The sequence below is a fragment of the Aulonocara stuartgranti genome (assembly GCF_965226115.1).
Source record: "Aulonocara stuartgranti genome assembly, chromosome: 3".
Lineage (NCBI taxonomy): Eukaryota > Metazoa > Chordata > Actinopteri > Cichliformes > Cichlidae > Aulonocara > Aulonocara stuartgranti.
In genome coordinates, this window is record NC_138941.1 from 41,887,344 (window position 1) to 41,911,817 (window position 24,474).

At 41.6% G+C, this 24,474-nt stretch overlaps 1 protein-coding gene across 2 annotated transcripts in view; it reads left to right on the forward strand.

The window, feature by feature from the left end:
• intu (inturned planar cell polarity protein) overlaps positions 1-24,474 on the forward strand; it is a 26,595-nt gene continuing 2,121 nt past the window's right edge. The window contains exons 1-15 of one of the 2 annotated variants that reach the window (XM_082527550.1): positions 1-952; positions 3,169-3,758; positions 6,102-6,187; positions 12,636-12,851; positions 16,498-16,616; positions 17,223-17,312; positions 17,933-18,010; positions 19,424-19,610; positions 19,913-19,966; positions 20,554-20,616; positions 20,896-21,105; positions 22,905-22,997; positions 23,080-23,511; positions 23,957-24,051; positions 24,139-24,328. In XM_082527550.1, coding sequence (XP_082383676.1) covers positions 867-952; positions 3,169-3,758; positions 6,102-6,187; positions 12,636-12,851; positions 16,498-16,616; positions 17,223-17,312; positions 17,933-18,010; positions 19,424-19,610; positions 19,913-19,966; positions 20,554-20,616; positions 20,896-21,105; positions 22,905-22,997; positions 23,080-23,511; positions 23,957-24,051; positions 24,139-24,328 — 2,589 coding nt within the window. In that variant the 5' untranslated portion in view covers positions 1-866. Of the gene's footprint in view, positions 953-1,633; positions 1,879-3,168; positions 3,759-6,101; positions 6,188-12,635; positions 12,852-16,497; positions 16,617-17,222; positions 17,313-17,932; positions 18,011-19,423; positions 19,611-19,912; positions 19,967-20,553; positions 20,617-20,895; positions 21,106-22,904; positions 22,998-23,079; positions 23,512-23,956; positions 24,052-24,138; positions 24,329-24,474 lie in introns of those variants that run through there. The other variant, XM_082527549.1, reaches the window with a different exon arrangement.

Sequence of the window (24,474 nt, forward strand, 5' to 3'; positions counted from 1 at the left end):
CTTGGATTCCAAAACCTTCCTTTGCTCTGCTTGTCTACGCTTCTTACCTTTAGTATATGAAATAATGAGACCTCTTGAGTAGGCCTTTAATGTCTCCCAGAGTAACGACGGGTTATCCGTGGAGGGTGTATTAATTAACAAGAACTGTCAATCCAAGATCGTACAGGATAGAGGGGTCAAAGTGCCAATGGCTATCCTGGGGGGCGGATTCCTGACGTTGCAATGAAGGAAAACTGTCGCATGGTCTGATATAACTATGTTACCAATCGAGCTAAACGTAACTGATGGCAAAATAAGGTTTGGGACGAAGAAGTAGTCAATTCTTAGTAGTAAGATTATAACTGATTCAGCTTTTTTCCAAGAGGTTTAATGCAATAAAAACGCTACAAACTGTGTTTTTTACTGCGTGGTTAAGTAAATGAGCATTTTTACATCACTTGCAGCAGCATTGCGTGATTCTCTGTGGATTTTATTTTTATGTACATATAAATGTGGGCTTGCCTGCAGAGCTTTTTTGTTGGTAGGCGTGTTTCTGCTCCACCTGCCAAGAAGACTGCCGGGACACATTCCGCCCTGCTGGCCTGCAAAAACACTCAAAACTATGAAAGGAGAAAAGAAATAAAGGAGGACCCGCTTTGAATTGTTGTTGAACCGTGCACCCTGTGATTGACGTGAGAAACTAGGGGGAGGATCCTGTCTGGGCTCAGACGCAGTTTGGGTTGCACGCTGCTGCTCGGGCATACAGAAACTTCAGGACGGAGAAGAGGCATCCATCAGGAGGACTAATAAAAGTTTTAAAGGATTTCTCTTCGGGAGTCTTCTTCTTTTATCGGGCAGGCTCGTCCCGGTGGAAACATGAAACATAAATGATGTTCAACGTTTCCATAGATGGAGGTTCATTCTCTAAGAACCTGGAGGACTTTGACTCCATCCGCAGTGTTCTCCTTTACAGGTCAGTCTAAACTTCACTTTACCCTCAGTGAGCATACAGAGCATTTACGCACTTTATTTATTTATTTATGTATGTATTTATGTATTTATTTATTTATTTTTCTACAAAGGCGACGTCCCGTGCTTTCATTTGCTCGGAGACACTGTTTTGCTGAAATCCTGAGGGGATTTAAAAAACCTTATGTATTCAGGGAGGTGGAGGCACCGGGCATCAAAATAAAGGTGCAAATTAACAAAATAAAAGCCTATATTGTCATATTTTATAGGCTACTTAAGGCTCCATATTCTTTCAGTTTCTTTACTGGATTTTTTTAAAAATTTAAAACATATAAATCATTAGCAGTTAAACTGAATTATTACTCATAGTACGTATAATATGAGCAGGCTTGAGCTGTTGTCTGTGTGCTTGCTGCATTATTTTATAGGAAATAGCTTCACGGTGCCAAATAAACCGTTAAGTGTGTTATCGTACGTAAACATGAAGTAAACCGTATCCCCGACCCGTTATAACATGATATGCTTATGTTGCTAATAATTGGCGGCGTGATTGACGGAAAACACTATTTTAACAGGAAACTTCAGCAGGAAAGCAGCTAGCAAGAAGCAAAAGCTTCTGCGTTGTCAGGGGCAACTGTGCTATCCACCAATAGAATTCGGTGCTCACGTGTCACGTGACCACACCACAGCGCTCACCACTGCTTACAACATGGCGAGTGGATGTTGGTGCTTGTTTTGGTGAAAGTTCCTCTGTTTTTTCGCGCTTTTGGTGAACTAAGCCGTCCATAAACCGATGGCCACCGCGAATCCCCGCCACTGTGCCGGGAAAAGTATATCCAGCCGCCACACGGACGAAGAGACAGCCCAGAGCGACGAAGGTAGTGACTGTGGATCCACAGCATCGAGTTTCAGCAGCTCCGACTCCTCAGAGTAAGGACACACTATGTGTCAGAGACTAGAAACGTTTCACCTGTCTGTTCATTTCAAATGTCCAGATAAATGTTGCTTTTGAGTGGGAGTACTGCTAGGTTGTCAGAGAGCGGTGTCCGCAGTTTCCGTCTCCTCCCTTGTGCTTTTCATAGCTCTGGGCAATGTTTTCAACTTGGGAGGTAAACCTTCATAAATAATTACATGCTTTCTTAGTAAATTTATGGATGCCGTGTAAAAGCTACTTACCGCAACTTCTTAAAGTTAAAAGAAGAAAGACCCGAGGCAAAAATAGCTCCAACTCTTTTACATATGATGTTTGTACATATGGTGTTTTTCTCTGTTCTGTTTTTACAGCATGCACATGGTAGACATTGACATATTTTAGGAGTTTTGATATTTGTTCTACAGTTCACTCAGAAACCCCCCAGAAACAAACAAAAGTGCAACATGTTTGTGTGTATTTTTTTAAGGGGCAGTGAGACCTTGACACTGTTACAGGACCTTTCTGTATTTCCACCACATCTACCTAGATTCCTACAGAGACTGCTGCTGGCCTGTTAGGGATCAGGGATGAATATTCAAACACTAAAATAGTGATTATATGTGGTGCACAATAGGAACAGAGGTCGCACAGAGGTCAGATGTTGGCTTAACAGAAATATGAGATCTTATTAAAGGGTGGCACAGTGTTGGAGTAGTTTGCACTGTCGCCTAGGTTCCTAGTTTGAATCCTGGCTGGTGTCTTTCTGTGTGAAGTTTAGAAAATGCTATATAAATATATAGTTATACAAGTTTTCAGTGGTCAGTACGAGTAGAAAAGTGTTATATAAGTGCAAGTCATTTACATACCTATTTGTTGGCACTAATAAAAAGTAATCTAGTAATAAAGAAGTTAGAATCCATTTATTTTGAGCTAACTGAGAATAAAACAGAGATCAAAGAGGGGTTGGAGATTATAACCATTTGATATAATAGGATTTAAAGCCACCTGAGCTGGCATTTCAGTAAGTGTGGGAAACATATTTAGGTCAAACAGGACCTGATATTGTGTGATAATGGTTGCTTTTCTGCAAAAACAACTGTTGTAAAACCTAAAAAATAAACTCCCCGCTCTCTGAAGCATTAATTCATGATTAATCCTCCATTTATTAATGGCAGCCATGCCATTTATACATTCTAAATTCAGCTGCAGTTCAAAATTTGTTGTAGACACTTATTATGAGTGAATTCTTGGAACCATACGGTGAATATGAACAGTACATAAGGCTTAAATCCTCTGCTTTCTCTCAGTGACCTGGAACCAGAATGGCTGGACGACATTCAGAAGAACGGCGAGCTCTTCTACCTCGAGTTGAGCGAGGGCGAAGAGGAGGCTGCGTTGGCCCAGCAGGTGAATCAAGGTGTATCCACCAATCATGTTCGCTTCAGTGAAAAAGAGGCAGAGATCATCACAGAGCAAAACAAGAAGCAGCGCTGCGGCTCACGGGCAAAAGGTGAGCCCACGCTTAAAAAGCTGGCTAGGATCCTGAGGAGGAAACGGCGGCCTTCACAGCGTAGAGGAGGGAAGGATGGGTGTAAAGACAGCTCATCGCCTCCAGCATCAATCCTGAAGAACCAGCAAGGCCAAAGGCAGGGTGTGACTGTTCAGCAGCAGCAGCTGAAGGAGGTGTGTGTCTACCTCAACCCTAAACGTTTAGGAGGTTCTTCGACCCCTTTGAGTGATGGCGGAGGCCTGCTGGAAGCACTGCTGGGTGTGGTGCATCGCCCTGCCTGGAGCAGAGGTCAGGAAGACCCTGCAGTGCTCACACGGGAGGAAAGACTGACTGTTCATGGATTAATACCAAACAGTCCAGCCATCAAATGTGGCCAAATCCTAATTGGTAAGAACATAAATCCAAAAGTCAGCTGGTTTTATCAGTGAGGGATATATTTGTTACTTCAAAGCTTATACTTCAGAGAAAGAAAAGTATCTGGGTAGAAATTAATCACTTAATTGTAACAAAACTGTTTGCGGAGGCGCTTGCGCCATCCTCAGACCTAAACTCCTACCTTCACAAGTGAGGAAAAAGTAGCTATGTAGCCATTAAGATTCTGTAACAATCATCAGCAGAGTCGAGATTTTAGTTGTTTTAGTACTGATAAAGATGAAAATTTAAAAAGTAGAAGAGATGGGAGGAAAAAAAATACAGCCAGTGCTTGGGATTTAAAAAATCACCAAATATTGGTATCGGTTTTTAAAACCCTAGATTGGTCAGGCTTTAGTGGAGTCGTGTTTTAGTACTGACACATTAGTTTCCACACCACACAAGTGCCCTGCCAAAGCACGGGCTGTAATTATGACGACATAGCCATAGTGACTGCATGCAGATTTCTTTTTTAATAATCACCTAAGCAAACCCTAAATGATGACTCTAGCATGCAACACAAGAAAAAAATCTTAGGGAAAAGAGAAAAGTCTGCACACCGTTTGCCTTCTGTTTAATAATCTGTTTTATTTTAAATTACACAATTAAACTCAAATTGGGATGTGAACTGTATCTAAATGATGTTTATAAATAAAGTTCATTTCTTAGGATTTGTTAATTGACTTGTTATTATCATCATTATCATAGTAAACAAAGTAACCTAAGTTTGTCATATCTTATTTATTTAATTTTGCTTCTTGCAGTGTAGGTAGCAGCCATGTGTGTTGAAACCATAGTGCTAGTAAGCAGTATAAATCTGTCTGGAGCACACTGACCTATCTGCCCTGTTTAAAGAAATTTATTCAGTGCCATATTTTTATTCATGTATTCGCTCAGAGCAGCTTTACATGATTCACAGTTGTGTGTTTTTTTAACTCCTTATTTGTTTATCCCAGGCTGTGTTGGAGTCACTCAGTTTATTGTCTGCTTGAAGCAAAAAGGTTTCAGCTTAGCTTTCTTCTGATTGATTTCCCTTCACAAACACAATGTTTGTGGGTTGGGCTCTTGTGTGTTGCATGACATGTCAGGGATATCCTCTAGCGAAGATCCAAGAGGAGAACAAACTAGGGATCGACTTATGTCAGTTTTATAGGGGGAGATAATCACGTTCAGTTTTCTTACCAGAGCCACATTTCTTATGATCCAGTCCTCACATACTTATTTGCGTTGTCCCTTAAAAAAGCCTCTGTTAACATTTTACAGTAGCTGAAGCTCTGCGTGCTTGTCAGCGATGAAATCGAGAACAGTTGTGGTCCTGTAACTTCAGCCGAGAGGACTGCGATGTTTATCGCGACTCCAGCGATAACTGCTGCTTTACTTTCAAACCGCAGCTCAGATTTCAGGAGCTACTTCAGACTAAATGCACTTGTGTGATGGCCTTTTACTCTTGTCATGTAACCAATCAGATAGCGGGTGTAGGTGAGATATTGCTCTAGACTTCAGAGTGGCGACTGCAAAGAGAGATGTGGCTGCGTTAGAGCCAAATCAGCAAAATCCAAATGAATTATTTTTATTGTAAATCTGTAAAAATAAAAATAATAATAATGATACCAATGATTAGCAAAAAATGCCTTAAACCTAATTCATCTACTTTAAAGAAAATCGTTATTCATGACCAACTCTAAACCTTTACAATCCTCCGCCTTAAATAAAGCTTTTACTGCAGATTTGCAGAGTGACTGGAACTTTGTGCGGTCAGATGTGGTCCTGTCTGTCTGAAAGCTAAGCATCTCTGAAGTGATTTTCTTCTTGGAGGACTAATCTTTTTTTTGTTGTACCAGCAAACAGAGGAATGCCAGTTGTGCTTCACCACAAATGACTACCCACATCAGTTACGGTTTAGAGGAGCTTTTATGCAGTGCAGCTACATGTTTGAACAATTAGACTGCTTAAATACCTGAAATAGCTCCGTTACTGAGTCGGTGGAGCGCTTCTCTGCACAAGAGCAGGTGAAGCTCTTTACCGAATGCAAACAGCAGTGGGTTTAGTAGCAGATTGCAGTTGCATATAATTAGTTTTTACAGGAAAGGGGTTGGCATAAAAAAATGAAGGTACATTTCCTTGTTATGGTTACATTAAAGAAACCTGTTTTGTATATCTACCAGATGCTTTCTAACTCTCACTGTATGTCTCAGTCCTAATATACACGGCATGTCTATCTTTCTGTATGATGACAGTGTATTTGTTAAAACTTGCTGCTTTTGTCCTGATTGAGCCAGTTTACTTGATAAATATATACTTTCTGCATGTTTTTCTCAGGCGATGCGCTCGTAGCTGTAGACGATGTCGACGTGACCTCGGAGAACATCGAGAGGGTTCTCTCCTGCATCCCGGGACCAACGCAGGTCAGTGTGTGCGTGAAGCTGCCAAAATCACTTTTTCTGCTGGTGTTTGGAATTGGTGACATGCCGGTGGTGTAGTCAGTGATGATTTCCAGATCTGGATAAAGCTGACACGGGGAGTTGACGATAGCTCTGACGTACCTGGATTACCTGTAGCAGCATTCATTTATGGCTTTTATGGCCTTTTTTTTTTTTTTTTTTTTGACACAGCGAATCAACAGGAGTTTGTATTCTCAGCCTCTGTTAACAGTTAGCTCCAAAGTGACGTGTTTTTTGTTTTGTAGTTATGCCTCTGTGAACTACCACGGTGGATTTTAATGAAGAAGTGCGGACTTTCAGCTTATCTTTTTAAACTAGTTTTCCACTAACTGTTTATGAATTACAGACATTTTTTCTGTAAACACAGGCTCAACATTAATTGTAAAGATTAACATAATTTAAATATAAGGAATACTTTTTTACACTGAAATCCTTTGCAGTCAAAAGTCTAGAACCCGTGAACTTCACAAAATGCTGTATTTCCACCTTAAGTTGCTCCTTGTTTTTGGGTCTCTCTGCCTTATGTTTGATTTTCAGTAACAGTTATGCTCTATTGGGTTGAAGAATATCCCATTTCTTTACAAACTCTTGGCTTGTTTTTTGTGTACTTGGGAACTGGCCTTACCTGGTCATGAAGCTGCTCATCAGTCAGTTGTCAAATTACTTTTGAGCCTTTTGTATAAAAATGGCTCCAAGTCGTAAAGACTTAATGTATAACATAAATAAAGCTAGAAGTCTTACTGTCAATATTGGGAGGCCCCTTTTTTATTTGATGGCCACTTAATGAGTGTTTTGTGTTGCCCTCTTTTCATTTGGTTTGATTTCTAAATGTATAAGGCAGCATGTATGCTTTTAAGATCCCGCTGCCTGTCATGAGCAGCAGTTGTCGAATGCAGATACAGATCAAATTGCTTTAAAACGCAGCGGTCCTGCCAAGCTGCTAAATTGTGAGTAAAAAAGCATAAGCCAGCACTGTTTAGAAAGCCTTCAATGATCCTTTGATCGTCAGCAAAGAAAAAAAAACAACAACCCGCAGTCTGCGTCTCAGATGTGCATTTTCACCAAAAAGCAGACCATCAAAAAGAAGGAATTTGCAAATGACAGAGTGTACGCAGAGTTGATGGCAAACATGGCGGATGCACAGGACGGCGGTGTGACTATTTTTCGGTGCCACAGGAAGCTGTTGCGGGACTGAAAGCTCAGCTGATTAGAAGTTGTAGTCGGAAACTAAATTACATCGTACGGGAAGAGCGAGAGAGATTTTTGGGGAAAAATGCGCAGCTCCTCGGGCACCGTGATGACTTTCAGAAACTTGAAATAGAGCTGTGCTGCTGACAGAATCATTGTTTGGTGTGCGTGTGGGTTTGTTGGAGGATAGAGTGTGTTTCTGTGCGCCGAGCCTGCCAAATGGAACACAGACAGTAGTTATTAAGTTTGAAGGGACAAATATTAGTATTAAAGTCAGTCCACCATGGCCTTTACCAACCCTGAATGAACTACAGCTTTTCCTTTGTGCCTGCATGTGTGTGTCCATCCATGAATGAGCGGTAAATGACTGACATCAACAGACTGGAATTCTAGCAAGAGCACACTCCAGTCTAACCACATCCTTATTATTTATGATGAGAGAAAGTGCTGCAGTTAGCCCACTCGGCCTCTTTACTCAGAGATTTCCCCAATTTATGCCCAGCCTCTTTCAAACTGTGGTACACCCTTATTTTTCACGTCATTTCAATTTGATGTCCACAGCTCAGAACTTACCGCTTTCATCATCTGTGCACCCAAAATAATTAAAGATATGCTATCATTAAATCAGTTTTTTTTTTCTTTCTTTCTTTTTTTTTTACAGCTTTTAGAAGTCACTTTGCAGCACTGAGTTTGAAAGGTAGATCAGCGGGTGTTTCTCCAGCGCTAACTTCTTCTTTAATAATACCCTTAAATTGGCTCAAATGGCCGAGCTCCCAGATGTAGGCGCCTGCTGGAGAGGCGGGTGGCCTGTGGTTAGTGCTGACAGGCCTTGGAGAGTTCTCAGGGAGCGATCGCTGGTTTAAAGAAATACGATTTAAACATTTTGACCAGGTAATTTGATCTTTTTTCTAAAATATATTGGGTAGGCTCCATGTAGTCTAAAGTTGGGAGAAATAAATACAGATTTATACCTTTGGAAAGTCTGCATCGGCTTATTATTTACTTCTCTGAGCAAACAATGCCCGTGTTAGAGTTTTAGCTCCAGATTGAGTTTTTTTTTCTTTAGAAAACTGTTCGCATAAATCAGTGTGAGCGGTTCTACGGTGTGCAATAAATGGCATAGTTCACATTCTGTGTTTCACAACCAGATTGTAGTTTTGGTGTGACTAGTGACAGTGGAGATGTAGTGGTTAAAACTTACTCACTGTGGGTTGAGGTTAAGTCTCAATTCTGTTCACTTCGCCTTTCTGCTTTTCCTGCAAACATTTTACTTAGAAAAAACGACTTAAAGCAGCTTGGTTCACCCCATAGGGTGCTGACCTTGGACAAGAGATAAACAGCATGCAAGCACAACCATATTGCTTCAGTTCATGTCAGCTTATTAACTTTTTATCAGGAAAGACACTTAACCCTTTAATCCCAAGTGTATCATGTTTGATACAAGAGTTTTTGAGACCTCTATATCAGCGGTCCTCAACCTTTTCTGTGGCACGGACCGGTTTAATGTCAGTCAATATTTTCACGGACCAACCTTTAAGGTGTCGCAGTTAAATACAACAAATAAAATGATACGACCAAGAAAAAATTGTGGTATTTTGTAAATATAATAATAAACGCAAATTCACTAATTGTGTAACTTTATTAGCAGCGTCCTCCTGAAATGCGCCAACAACATTGAGAGTAAAATCCTCCTCTCTGCCCCTTAATGCTCTCTGGTCGCTATGGTAACGCGTAAATATTTCTTTCAAAATCAGACACACAGCTACAACACGGGAAAAGACCGAGTTAACAGTAAAAACCCTGAAAACCATAAATTTCACACCCGATCCTCAACTCTCGCGGTCCGGTACCAAACGACTCACGGACCAGTACCGATCGTGGCCGGGGGGTTGGGGACCGCTGCTCTATATCATCAGTGTGATTTATAGGTTTTTGTTTAAGGTAAACAAAATATGATTGCACAAAAATGAAAACACACGCAAATTAATATATCTTTTTTTATGTCCGATGGTCAAATAAACATACCAGCTTAAAAAAAGTAATTAAGTGCCCTGCCCATATGGTATTTATAAGGCTTTTTATTTACTATTCATTTGGAAATCATGAAAGTGGGACTGCGCTCTGTGTTTTAGCAGGAGCAGTTTCTTATAAACAAAAGTCTTGAGTTAAAACAAAAGAAATTGAGCTGGTCTAAAAATATCCCATAAATTTATACTTGGTTAAACACAGTATTTTAAGCAATACTCTGCTTTGCCCCTTTGTGCCACGCTAAAGTCTCACTGGCACTCACGGGTTGAAATACTAAATAAAATGTGATGTGGTGAGAACCTGACTTTTTTAGCTGAAGATATCTCAAATACCAACGCTAACTGAATCGTTAATTTTTGGGTTTAATCCTCATATAAATGTGACCTAGTTTAAGACAACCACATAAAGGAAATGTCTTTTTCTTCAGCCGGTTTTTACAAAAGATTCATTACATATAATATTTATGTGTGTAAAAATGAAGAATGAAGTATAGCTTTGGCTAATATTGTGTAGTTTAGCCACAACAAGCTGTTGTCTCCCCATATCAACTTGATGAATGTTGAGTGCATGAAAGGTCGGGAAGGTGTAGTGGTTGCGTTATGGGTGTTAGAGGGCACCATGTCTGTTCACCGATGGTCAGTCACAGTGGACGTAGGTGGCCTCCTTTATTCATCTCTCAAACCATATATCTCTCTTTTCTTTGGGTGCAGGTGTACAGCTGAGTCCTGTCCTGTTTAATTGCCTGTTTCAAATTCCCCTCCAGCATTTGAGTACAATTCAAACCCTGTGCTTCTGTGACAGAGCCTTCCACAAACTATAGCTGTGGTCTTCTTCCAGCTCAGCTTCTGCTTTAACACAGATTGCCTCTCTGTGTCATAAATCTGTTTGATATGATGCAGAATTCGCATTCGAATGAATGATGGCATATTTTCTAGTCCCCGAGGCAGTGAAGTAACCCCAGACTCTAATATTTCCACCACCATGCTTCACATTTGGTATGAGCGTCTTCTCCTGAAGAACTGTCTGTTCTAAAGACGTCTGGTAATACTAACCCTGGTCCGTGTGTCCATCCGTCTGTAACTCTGACCCGTCTGTCTGGAGCACATTATTATAAAAAGCCAGGGTTCACTCAGATGGTTGTTTTTTTGTTCAACTTATAGTTTTGCTCTATTGCTCTTTTTGGAGTACAAAGTCTTTTTCCTGGCACACCTCCCATGTAGGTTAAATTTAAATGAGGTAAATTTGTGCAGTCTCGATCATAGATGGACTTCGACATCAAGAGTTACCTACAGGTCCTCTAATGAAATTAGGGAGTTCTTGGAGACGTCTTTTAACATCAGTTTGGTGTTGGATTAAACTTGCTTGGGCCACCAGCCCTTTAAAATCTCTGCCACTTGTAGGTAATTTTCCTTGGAGTGAAATATATTTTTAAAAAATAATTTAAATATGTTTTTTTTCCACGTCCTTTTCCTCCTAAAGAGCTCTTTAGGTCTTGGCATTACAGCAAACTGAACAACAGACCCTAAATGTTGCTGTCACTCATCTTCTATTACTTTTATTTTCGTAGATTAAACAGTCTTTTAATAAGTTGTGAAAAGACTTGCTTATTTGTTTCAGTGTATCATCTTTAATAATATCCACAACATTTTTTGTCCCGCTTTTAACTCAGCTTTGTTTTGATTGGTTGTACCTCATAAACAGAAGGTTTGAATGGTATGTGGGCGGGGCTTCTGCGCTCACAGACTATGTGCTCTGATGAACATGATAGTGATATGGTTTCTATACCACATCATACAGATTAAAGATTTGAAGAAAAAAATGCGTGGAACTCACTGTTTAAAGCACTCTGAGTTCTTTTGCACATGCTCAGCTCAGTATTTGAAATTTGACCACGTTTAATATGACCACTATAATCCAATGTTGTATAACCACTGACAGAAAACAAGGAAAAGCTCCAGAGGCCTGCTTCAAATTGTTAAAGGAAGGAAGAAGGTAAAGCTTTATTCATCCAGCTCTTCCTGAGCAACTCTTGCACACATTATGTTAACCAGCTGTTCCCTCTCACATCTGGACTCTGGCTCTGATTTACTTGAATTAGCATCAGCTTAGCTCCATAATTGGCCTCTGTGGCGCTGACAGCCTTCAGCCCAGAGTCAACACAGCGTGTGCGCAGGTATGCCGCTATAGCGTGTCTTTACTGTGAGCCGTCAGCACTAACTTCAGCCTGAACGATTCTTTAATTCAGTGTTTGCGTATGAGCGCACATACGTCCACACGGTCTTTCTTTGTGTTGATTCATTTTTGGTGTGTTTCTAATCTGTATGTGCATAAAAGAGGCTCTCTTGAAATGGAGAAAGCAGTAATCACAGGGCCTAACTAAAAAGTTTGATTAAATAAATACAGATCTTCTTTAATCAAAACTCCAGCACGATGATTTTAATTCATCTGTCTCCAGACTCGTCTATCGTGTCCTAATCTGTGAGGTCAGCAGGCAGCCTCTGACTCCAGCTATAATCACACTTAAATGTAGGTCTGACAAATTGTTTAAACAGAGACACCGCAGAGTTGCAGTTTCTCATCCTCCTGTGCGTCTCGGACACATGTGTTTCCATGTGCGGATGGTCCGATTTCCATGCGGCTCTTGTGTCTGTTTCCACTGCGACTTTCTATGAATGACAATGTGAAATGGAGGACTGTGGATGGAAAGTAAAACTGCTGCATGAATGAGAGCAGCAGTGCTGTCCGCTGCCTCAGCGCTGTTCCTCGGCCTTGTGAAGCAGTCTGGTTTTAATTTTAGTCAAACACACACACACAACCGCACCGATCTCTGCTATGTGTCATGCTGCGGTTAAGCCTAGATGTCAGTGTCACTTTCTCTTTGACAGTCGCCGTCCTGCTTTTCACTTTTCTCCTTAGTGAATGTGTAATGATTGAAGGTTTTTTTTTTCTTTTTTCCCGTCTTTTGGAAGCATGGCGCACATGCACACCTCGCCAAGTATAATCAAGTGGAGACGCAGTGACTTGCAGAATTTTTAGAAATGAATGAAATCTCTGAGAGGCCCTGGCAGGCAGACTGATGAAGTGATATTGTAAAAGAATGGCTGATTTTCTTCTTTGCGTCTCGGTTTGTTCCTTTACACTCAGAACTATTTCTCCGTAGTCTTTCTCTGATTTCCCTCATGTGTTGCTCCTCCAGGTGAGGCTGACCTTGGAGACCGTGGCTCCGTTGGACCGGGTCAGCGCTGGCGACACTTCCCTGATCCGTAGGACAAAGGCCTCTCCTCCAGTCAGCCAGCTGGTGCGGCTGCTGTGGGGTGAGGACACAGCCGAACTTCAGATGTCCATATCGCACATCCCTCATATCGTCATGTACCTGTCACTCAAACTGGACTCCACATCACCACAGGAGGAGGTTAGACAATAAAAATGCTACGATGAACAGTCTTTAAAGTTCATTTAATGAAATCTTTGTGCTGCGTTGGTGCTGCGCTGAGCTTTGCAGTCTGCAGTCTCACTCTTGTTCATGTTTGTGCTGTTGTTGATCCTTTAGGTTTGCCACGTCACAGAGAATTACAAGTTTTATAGACAAAGAACTTCTTTGAAGTTAAATGAAACTCGAGTGTTTAAAAACAGAGAAAAGTCTCCAGTGGAGACATTGTTTGTGCTTGTTCTCTTTGTTTCTCTGATCTTCATTGTTTTTTGCTTTGCTTATTTCTCACGATGACAAAGTCCGATGTGGCTTCTTTTCCTGTTTGAGCCAGCTTTTCAGCCAGTCAGTATTTAACCACACAGATATCTTATTCCAGATGGCAGACTTTTTGGAGGTTTGTGCATGAACGTGTCTCAGTAATCTTCCTGCTCAATATTCTGTGTGAAACTCAAAAGTTACACAGACAGACATGGAGCCATAAATCATACTCAAAGACCTACACTAGCACTAAATGGCGTTTGGACCGTCTTTTGCCTTCAGATCGTCCTTAATTCTTTATGGCACAGATTCAACAAGGTGCTGGAAACATTCCTCAGAGATTTTGGTCCTTTTTGACATGACATCATCACACAGTTGCTGCACATTTGTTCACTCCACATCCACGATGACAATCTCCTGTTCCAACACGTGCCAAAGGTGCTCTACTGGATTGAAATCTGGTGACTGTGTACACTACTGTGAGCTCACTGTCATGTTCTTGAAGCCAGTTTGAGAGGATCTGAGCTCCGTGGCATGGTGTGTTATCCTGCTGTGATCAATAGTGGGTCAGCCACCACCTCCAAAGGGGACAACCTCCATTAGGGTTTAAGCGCCTGGTTCTCATCATCTTTTTGAAGAAGCTTCTTGGATAAAAGGTGACGCGCCTTCACAAACTTAAAGTCCTCTTTTTCCATTTTCAAAAAAATTTGCAGAGCTTCAAAACATATTTGAGTTAAATAATGACCCAGCCTATTAAGTATAAGTGAGCCTGTCAACATTACTAATAAACTATTTAAATGTTTGAATTAATAACCACATGGGTACTCTACAGTGAGCTATACAGTATATAATTATTTGGTACTTTGAATGCTCATTGCAGTGATACCAGGTTAACTGCTTTATGTAGGAAAAAAAATAAAACTACTTATTTTGTTATGAAACATTTGCATCTGCAGACATGTCCTATTTTGAAACAGTAGCTATAAAACTTTACAGTACCTGTTTTTGTTTGTCTGTTTAATTTTGCCTGAAGTGCAGCGTAAGTGTAAACCAGCAGCTTGTTGTTTGGTGAAAGCAAACTTAAAGTATTTGGGGGAATTTTTGTATCCTTCCCCAGTTATGTCTATGCAACCATGCTAGCCACCAGTACTGAGGTTTAGCAACATCTAGGATATTATTAAAGATAAAGCATTGGCTTTGACACAATTTTTTTGGCAAAATGTTAAAACATTTTTGCATTTAAAGACTCCATTGAATCCCAAAAGGATAGACAAATAAAAAAATAGCAATTGTTTATTTTCATATTCATCTAGTTTTCTGTCAAAGTCTCTGGTGCTTCTGTTTCACTCATTTATAGCTAGTATTTAAAGTTATAACAAAGAAAAAAGTGTTTGCTGGGAAAAAAGGCAGTGCTGCTGACTCCACAGTGGTTATAAGTACTGTCACCAAAGCACTAAAGGTACGATTTGAAGGATTTATTGGCCAAAGAGCTACATTTAGACTTTGGGTCTTCCAGTTGAATTACAAGCAGAGTTCCTGTGTTTCTCTGCAAAAGGTTCCTGGAGGTCCTCCACTGAAAACAGGCTGCTATTAAAGAACAACATGTAGGGAGCTGTTAAAAGAGAAAGCCACCTTCAGACCTTAAATACTGCTGATAGGTTTGACCTAACTGAAACTGGCAGAATAAACAGAACCCTAAAGGCTGCTGTTGATATCCAAACCCCGGATGACCACATATTTTCCCATTCCTTTGGAGAGTAAATTGGTTTTTGGGGAAATCTGATCGTGACTTTTGTGGTCAACGGCTCTCATGACTCGGAGCAAACTCTATAAAACTCAATTTAAGACACTGAGCTGTGCTGAACAGACTGATTTAATTATCCACATTCTGACAAAGGGCATTCTGATAATGGAGTATTGAGTATTGGCCATAGCTGTGTAGGAAACCCCAAGATTGGGAGTGGTGAGCTTCTCTTCTCTTCTGAATTTCTCTGATGTGAGTCAGACACTTCAGAAAACTACTACTCTGGACAGCGTCCAGCGCCTGCGGGTGCTACCAACCAAAACTAGAGAGTGGAGAGAAAAGCGAGAGGTGCTCTCCATCATTTTAATGCCATGAACTTTCTATCCTGCCCCACGTTCCCTTTGCAGCAGCAGCGAGCTGTTCTTCCAGTCGGGCTATAAACAAAATAACATTTCCTATTTTAATTAGATCCATGTGCATGGTGCTGTTTTAACATCCCGTAGGTAGGACACAGCTCACTTGTAGTAAAGTGTTAATCCCAAAGTCTCTGCTGACCCACACCTCCCACACTGTAATCACATTTTCCCCGTGGACGCTGCTGGCAGGTTGACGTTGCCTTTATGGTTGCACTTCACTGTTCTGCAGTTCCTTTTTGTGTCTCTGCACGCCAGAGTTTTTTCTTTTTTTTTTTTTATCTCGACCTAAAGAGCACTGGTGATAGAGAGTACAGCTTGTCTGGAGCCACATCAGCCAGCGGTTGATTTTTCTAAATGACAGTGCTGCGCACGAACCCGCTAAACTCTGACTTTGATTTTTTAAGTCCTTTGATTGTAGGGTAGTAGGAACCGGAGAGGTTCAGTGGTGATATTTTTGAGCTTTAGCTGTGCAATGTTTTGCTGATATTTGTGTACAGGCTGAAGTTGCTTTCTGTGGTGGTTGTTCTGTAGCAGCCTCTCCGTGCGTGCTTTGTCCCCCAAGGTGAATATCTCCCATCGGCACTCGTTTGTGCCTTTGTTCTGGTTGCCAAGGCTATAAGAGGCCGTTCATTCAAAGTTTTTACCCCTCACCCACCATCCTCTTATCCTCTTGGCGGCTTGGATCTTATCCGCTCCTTTAAAGTTGCCAGCGTGCTGGGAGGAATACTAATAACTCAAACAATGCGCTGGATCTGCCCCAGAGCGCTCTGATTCTCTGCTGCTCTTTCTGCAGATTTTGGACCTGCAGATTTTTGCAGTCGCAGGAATAAGAGTTGTACAGAAACTAGCTGAACATTAACCGTGTGCCGCTATGTCCCTGAGAACGAATGGCAATTAAATTCCTGTGTGTCCTCCAGGACAGGAAAGTCAAATATTTAAAATGTGTTTGGAAACATTGGTCTTTAAAGTGACATATTTTTGTTGCTTTTTGGAGCCAAAGTGACATTGTTGAGTTGTGGCTCATCCATTCTTTCTTTTTTTTCTCTCCATAATTTATGGCAGAGAGCATTTGGTAGCAGCCAAGTTCAGATATTTCACATTCTGCTATTGAAAAACTAACCAGAGTTTGTTTTCCCCTCTATGCAGCGTGCGCGATTTTAACAATAGAGTTTGTTTCAATGCTAAGCGACGCTGCTGTCTGTGTCTGCAGGAGGAAGTCTTGTACCAGTACCCTGTGTCTGGAGCATCCAGCCAGCTGAAAGGAGTGAGGGGGATCTTCATCACTCTGTGTGACATGCTGGAGAATGTCACAGGCGGGCGGATCATCAGGTAGGAAAGATAAAATGTGCTGCAGCGTGCTGAATCCAGGCTACGCACACAAGAAAATCAGCAGAGCCATCTAATCATCATATAATGCTTAGCCCTATAGATCTGTTATAAGATGATAAGGGGATCTTTGGAAGATATCTTCACATGTAAGGGGAAAGAGAACTCCTGTATTGCGTGTACTGCCAGTGACACTGGTCTCTTGTCACACATGGTGCGCTTATGATTCCAAACGCTCTGATACTTTGTCAGGCTGGAGCTCACTGCCTTTATAGACACTTACTGCCTATTAACCTGATTAACCTGGTTGTGGTCACAATGAAGCCACTTTTAATTTAAGTTTCCAATAAATTTTTGTAGCAGCTCCGCCCCAGTAGGTCGCTCCATGGTGTACTGGTTAACTCACCCACCCACATTACGTACGTAAAAAAAAAAAAAAATCAAAGAAAACAAACTACAACACTTTTCCCTTAAAGTGATCACTGCCCAGAGGGTGAGCTGCCTTGGCAGATGTGTGTACTACTAAGAGTGTTTCTTGTATTGTATTAAAATTAAGTCACCCATTTCACCATCTCTCATATCCTCATCCATCCTCTTTTTCCCTCCCAGTTCGTCTCTTTTACTCGGCAAACATCTGGTACATGTTGGCTACTGGAAAGAAAGCAACAATCTTCTGGTCATCGGCCTTCCTGCTGAGAGGTAGCCTCAGGCAGCGTTACACACACACACGCACACACACACACACACACACACACTTATGCTGTGAGGTCAACTGCAGGCACATTCGACATGCTGTGTAGATATTACACAAGTCGATAGCACATGGCAGGTGTTAAAGTTTGACAGTAATTTTTCACGTATATCTTTTTTCCTTTTTTAAATTGCTGCCCTGTCACTGATGTGGCAATAAATCCTCCGAGCATGACCTGTGCTCCAGAAATGAAGTATTTTTGGAAAGAAGGAAAGATTTAAGAGCACAATCTGTAAAAACAATCGGAAAGGACCGTCTTTTTTTCTTCATCTCCTCGCTTTTAACTTTACCATGTGCTTCTCTTTGTCCTTTGTTGGCCAGATGAATGCCTCTTTAAGAAGCACGTGGTCGTAAAACGCTTGGCGAGATGAGTCACATTAGCCACCTTTATGTTTGTAGCGGGTCAGCCCCGACCAGTCATCGTCTCACGCCTGGAAATAATGGATCGATTCTTGAAGAACACCCACAAGCAGAAAAAAAAAGCACTGCCGTAAAAATGTTTTTCTCCGTGGCTGCTGGCTGTTAATCCAAATATTTGATAAGCTTGAATTTTTCCATTTCCCTCCAGGGTTCCTCTGCTGTATCTGCAGACCGTGGTAGGAGACGTAGTCCGCACACTAAAAGTGATGTACGGCTCCTTAGACAGGTTGGTCACTGTTGCCTTTCCCTCAGTCCTGCTGAGAGCTGGTTGGAACTTCCTCTTTCTGGTTGCCATTTTTCCACATTATGCAAAATATGCTGAAATCAAAGTAAAATGTCTTAGCTGTAAAGCGCAAACCTTCCCCACAAACTCATTATTGTCTCAATTTGTCTACTTGATCTACTTTCTTCTCATGAGCATGTTTTTTTTCTTTTAAAGGGGACCTGTTCCACTCATTTCTAGGCCCATGTATGTAAGGAGGGAGTAGGGGGAATGTAATCACTTGTTTGTTTGTCTCTCTTTGTTAGCAGGTTTCTAGCTGTCATTTTTCATATTTTGCGTGATGGTAGATCACAGATGGTACAGCTTGGACAAGGCCACAGCAAATGTAACAATAAGTCTAAACATTTGACCTTAACCTTCATTGTTGGCGCCAAAGTTCAAACCTGACCTTGAGGAAAAAATGTCAAGAAACCATATTGAACAATACATTATATAAAAGGGATGGAGAGAGCTGTGCAACACACTTTTTAAGTTTATTTCCAGACTGTATAAATCTCTGCAGGAGGGAAAAATGTATATCATGTATATTGTGTGCAGATGGGAGGCAGAGGCAAATATAAAATTAACAAAAAATCCTGATTGGATGAATTTATGTGAGACACGCTGATACACCACAATTTACTTGGAAGAACATGGTAAAGATTTTATACCTCAAAGATAAAGTGTGAGAAACTGTTCATCCTGAGCAGGAGCACTACTGGACAATGTGTAGGAATAAATCTGCAGGTCTCTTCCAAAGCTGTTCTCCCACTGAGGCAGCTGGCAGAAAAAAATGTAATAATTGGTTCAGGAGTTGGTCTTTGACTTCACTGTAATTTATCTAGGAAACCTACCATCTGGACTCGATGAAAAAGATAAATACTTAGAATAAATACTTTTTAAATACTAATGGTGGGTAGCGAAACATGCCAGACTATTAAAGACTGGATAGAAATCACACAGGAAGTAGATGACATTTTATATGACACAAGCTGTGTCCAAATTCATGAATTTGGACACAGCTAAAGACTGGTCAAAATGCAACACATTTTTGAATCAGAGGTGTTTCTTCTCTGTCTGTGCATCTGTGATTTATCTGTAATTTAAATGTGTTATATTTTATAGTTTTTCAACTCTAGAAATGAATCTAAAAGGTGCTTATGTCATATGCCTGAAAAGACTAATTACAAGGAACACGACTGTGAGTGCAGTGATGTGTGCAATTTTATTTCATCTTTTCAGTTGTTTTTCTCATGTCTGTTATTAGTAGATGAACTTGTGCTTTTGCATGTTTGCCAATTTCATGAATTAACATTAAACAATAAAATTAAATATATTTTTTTTAAAAAGATTTCTTCTAATTGTGTCCTCCCACAGTGCGTTCTGTAAGGCGGACCACGCTCCCAGGTTGGACCATTTCTTCTGCCTGTTCTTCCAGCAGCTCATCCAGCCCTCGCGTCTGAGGGAAGGCTCCTCCTCGGCACCTCCGCCCGACATCTCAGGGACTCTCTTCCTGGATGGACTGCCGGCGGTTCGATGGCTCACGCTGCCTCCAGAAATCAAGGTACACTGCTGGATCTGTGAATGTAAAGTTTCTTCTATCTTTCTGTTCTTACATGTGGCTATAGCTTGTTAGTTTAGCTCTGGTGCCCCCTTGTGTTCAATATTAAAAACAATACCTGCTTGATTTTGATTGATTTATTAAATCTGATTAAATTTTAATGGACTTCATAATGACAGTGGGTGGTGGGAATAAAGCGTAAGAGTTCATGAAAAATCACATTTAAAATGACTGCAGAAGGCAGCTTTAGTGTTAATAATATTTATGTGTGTGCGTTTTGTTTGGTTGTTTGTTTTCATCTGTAGATGGAGGTGGACACGGTTCTGTCTGACTTTGAGTCTTCTGATTTTGGAGAAATGGTAAGAAATGTTAGTTTTCCACCTTTATACGTTCTCTCCTGCACATATAAAGCTGTGCTGTCTTTGCAGTCAGCTGCAAGTCAGTGAGGTTTAACTCTTTCTCATAAAGAACGTCTAACGACCTGCCCCTGGACCCTTAATGACGAGTTTTCACACTCATTATACATCAATAAACCACTCTGTTCAGAAACGAGCTTCAAGGTTTACTCGCAGCAGGCTTTCAGGGGTAAAAGGTTAAGTGGGCAAAGACACACGACCATCATAAGGGCTTCTCTTGAGCATGTGTGCATGTTTGCTGAGATCTGTCTTCTGTCTTGAGCAGCAGAAGGGAGAAGGTCAGACTATTTATAGGAAGGCGTTCATGTCTCTGTGTGTATTTTTAATGAGCAGCTAATGAGGTCTGGTCTGTCCCTTTGTACGCGCAGCGCTAACAGGTTAGAGATGGATTATTGATGCTGGGAGCAGTGAAGCTGTTACTGCTTTCACTTAAATGATCATTCTGTTGAGCTCCACTGATTTAATGTTGCACTCACACAACACACAGAAAACCTTAAATGTGACTTTTTTTGTTCTATGTGCTTTTACAGTCTGAGGATTTCTTTGGCCTGAGGCGTCTGTATATAATCCTCGGCTCCTGTTTGTTCTATAAGGTAAGTTTCATAGTCACAACACGCACATGCCTGCTTCAGCGCCAGCAGCCTTATCATGTTTTTACTTCCTGATAGCATCTACGGTCTACACAGCTATTCTCGTCCAGATAACAGTCATTGTGTACATTAGGTGGCCTCTCACACGGGATAACAGGATGATGAGTGTGTTCTGTGGCTCAACAGCAAATTTACAAACAAATTAAGCTGTTAAATTATTAACTGAGAGGATAAGGGAGACAGTAATTTATCCTTTCATGTTTCCACTCCCTCCCCTTCCAGTCCTACCTGATCGCCAACCACCTGCCTAAGGAGGACTTGCTGGACGTGTGTCTGTACTGCCAGCACTACTGCCTGCTGCCGCTGGCGTCAGAGCAGCGCGTGGGTCAGCTGGTCATCTGGAGAGAGGTGTTTCCCCAGCAGAGGGCTAACGGAGCCACGCCGGGCTACAGCCAGCCAGAGGGCCGACACTTCCTCCTCATTGTGGGGCTGGTAGGGAAGGAAATCACTGACTTGTTTTATTGATATTTATTCTTTTCCTTGACAAAACTCCTTTTCTCATTTCAAATAAAAGGAGCATTTAATTATCGTGTTTACACAAAACCCACTTTAATCCCTCTTTACATTCACCCTCCTTGTGTGAAGAAAAAAGTACATCATCTCTAAATTCTAAGCATATATTATCTGGTCCTTAGTATTCTAGTCTTAAAATGAGGTAAGTAAAACCTCAGATAAATGACAAAACATGACATATTACACCTGAACCAAAATTAAAATGTCTATGCAAACTTGCATAGGAATTAAGTAGCAGTAGCAGCAGCAACCAGGTGCTGCTAATCAAATGCACTTGATTAACTGATCATCAAGTATGAAAGCAGAGGTTTTGGTGCAATGTTCCCTCTAATTTTTACGTGGCCGATCAACACAATTTAAAAAGTGGTATAAAATCCACACTTTTTCCAGCAATTGTTCCGTCTATGCTGCTCACATCTCCAATGGTTGTACACGTTGTTATTAACGTGGCTTCACTCCTCATCAGCCGCTTTTCCAGCTAAAACACCGGTGTCGGCACATAAGGACGCTGTCATAGCCTGTCAACGACGTTGATTATCTGCGTATATACAAATGTGAATCGCATTATTGTCTGGACTATGGGATAAGGTGGCATCGTTCTAATCCCATACAGGAGCAGCCAGTCACTGACTGACTAACACTGCAAAACAGAATTGTTAAAGTATTAATTTTAATTTCAATTCAGGTTAGATTTTTTTTTTTGTGCGCAACACAGATTTTCTGTGCGCAGAGACCGTGCCAGCAGTGCACAATTGCGCACACGCGCAGCTTAGAGGGAACATTGTTTTGGTGTGTGTTAACGCAGTTCCAAGGAGGGAAGACAATCAATTGGAAATCCATCATTGTAGAGCAAAAAAGATTATTTACATTCGAGGCAGTTGTCAGTCTTCCCAGGAGTGGACGTGAGACAGACGGTGCAATGCTGAGAGAAACTGCACAAAAACCAACAAAAAACAAGAGCCACATCTCAGACTCAGACTCTCAGTTAGCATGTTAAATGTTAAAGTTCATGACAGTCTTTGGAACCTGTTTGTTTACAGGGGTTTGCAGGAGAAAGCTTCTTTTCTCTAAAAATATAATAACAACATGGCTTATGTTTGCAAAGTTAGATCTGAACAAACCACAAGACTTCTAGTTGATGTTCTTCGGACAACACCTCATAACAGCTGTCAGCACGGCGGTGGAGGGGTGATGATTTGGATTTGGGTTGCAGCCACAGGACCTGGGCATCTTGCAGTGTTTGAGACGACCATGAATTCCTCTGTATACCAAAATATTCTTGAGTTAAATGTGAAGCCAGCCGTCTGAGAAGCTTTAAACTTGGCCTAAACTGAGTAATGCCACAGAACATTGATCCTGAGCACAGCAGCACATCTACAACAGAGTAGCTATAAAAGAAAAAAGTGTCACAGCGATCCAGTCAAAGTCCAGCCTGATATAAATTTTGTGGTGGGACCTTAAGAAAGATGAATACCTGCAAGCCTCAATAACATTATACACAGAGAGTGGGCCAAAATTCATCCGACTCAATGTGAGAGTCTGACAGAAAACAGCTGCCTCAAGTTGTTGCTGCTAAAGGTGGTTCTACAAGCTATGCAGTCATGGGGTGCTTTTTATCATGACTGTAATTCTGCCTCATCTCCTCAGTCTCTGCCCATGTGTGTGTTATCTGCCAGTATCGATGCTTCTTCATGATATCATTTTCCCTCTGTCCTCAGAGACACTTTATGCAGTGTGTACTGTTGGAAGCAGGCGGCTGTGCTTCCCCAGCTTTAGGCTCTCCTGGACCTGATTGTGTTTACATTGATCAGGTGGGCTTTTTTAAACCTGAAGATGAATTCCTGCCATGATCATTTACGTCAAACTGAAGCTCTGTGTTGTTCTGGCCCCCAGGTGAAAGCCACCCTGCTGCAGCTGGAGGTGTTGGAACCAGGTATCGAAGAGCGTCTGAATGCTCCGCCTGCTCCCTGCCTGTCCTGCGCCGACTGGTTCCTCCCTGCTGCCACAGCTCGTGACCGGCTCGACAGCCTGGCCTCCTCCTCGCCCGTCTTCAGCAAGCTCGCCGGTGCCGTTAAAGCCTCCTCGTCCGGGTACAGAGCTCGCGCCCTGTTTGGGGAGAAGTCGTGGAGGGCCAGCCCGCAGAGGAGCTTGTCGGACAGCGGGAGCGAGGGGCAGATGGATGCCGGGTCGGGGTCCAGTTCGTCAGCGGCTCCAGGCCTCAGTCCGCATTCCACACCGGACTCAGCCAGGAAGCTGGGAGGTCGTCGGGACTCGCTGGGGTCTGGAGGGTCTGATGGGAGCGGAGGCAGCGGAGGACTCTTCAAGGTTCATCTGTAATCTTTTAAGGAGTTTATATTTGTTCCTGTTTATTTTTTCATCTGTTAGCCAATATCAGTGAATTAAATTTGTTACAGGATGTGAAATATCTCATTTATTTTCTAATAAATCTGCACATAAATGGAAAAGTGCTGAACACAGAGGTTTTGAACAAGGTTTGGCTCAAAGTATTTTCATTGAAAATGCAGAAAACTTGCCCGAATTGTTTGCAACAAGCCAGCTGGTCACAAATAAAACAAGTTATAGGGAACAAAGCTGGAAGTCGATGGACTGCATTAACTTTAAAGAAATTAAAAGCACACTAATAGAATTTCTTTTTAAATAGGTAAAGTGAGAGTGGCTTAAATGTTTGTTTGTTTTTTGTCTAAAAGCCAATTAAAAGCAGATTTTATTTAACCTTGACATTTTGATACACTTTATATGTTTTTATCAGATACCCAGGATGAAGCACCCAAACCCTTTTTACCTGGGCACCCTGAAGAAGACCCTGACTGAGAGAGAAACAGAGGAGATGTACAACACCATGAAGTAAGTGACCGCTTATCCGGTTCCTTTTACTAACCAGATAAAAACGATCTCTTTTCAGTTTGACCTGAGGTCCTGTGTTTGCCACAGACTAACATCGGGTGCAGAGAACACCTTGTTCCACTACGTCCTGATGGAAACCGTACAGGGAATCTTCATCGCTCCCACTCACAGAGAGGTGGCTCAGCTGAGCGGCTCCATTCACCCACAGCTCATTCGCAACTTCCACCACTGCTGCCTCTCCATACGAGCCGCCTTCCAGCAGAGTCTGCCAGCCAGGGTGAGACAGAAAGGTGTTTCCTTTAAGTGTGAGGTTTCCAGAATTATGTGGAAGCTCGTTTCTGCCGCTGACAATAAAAAGGGTTCGCTGGGATTTCTTTCATAGACAAACACATCAGGACCATCATGAATACAGCAGATTTTCCT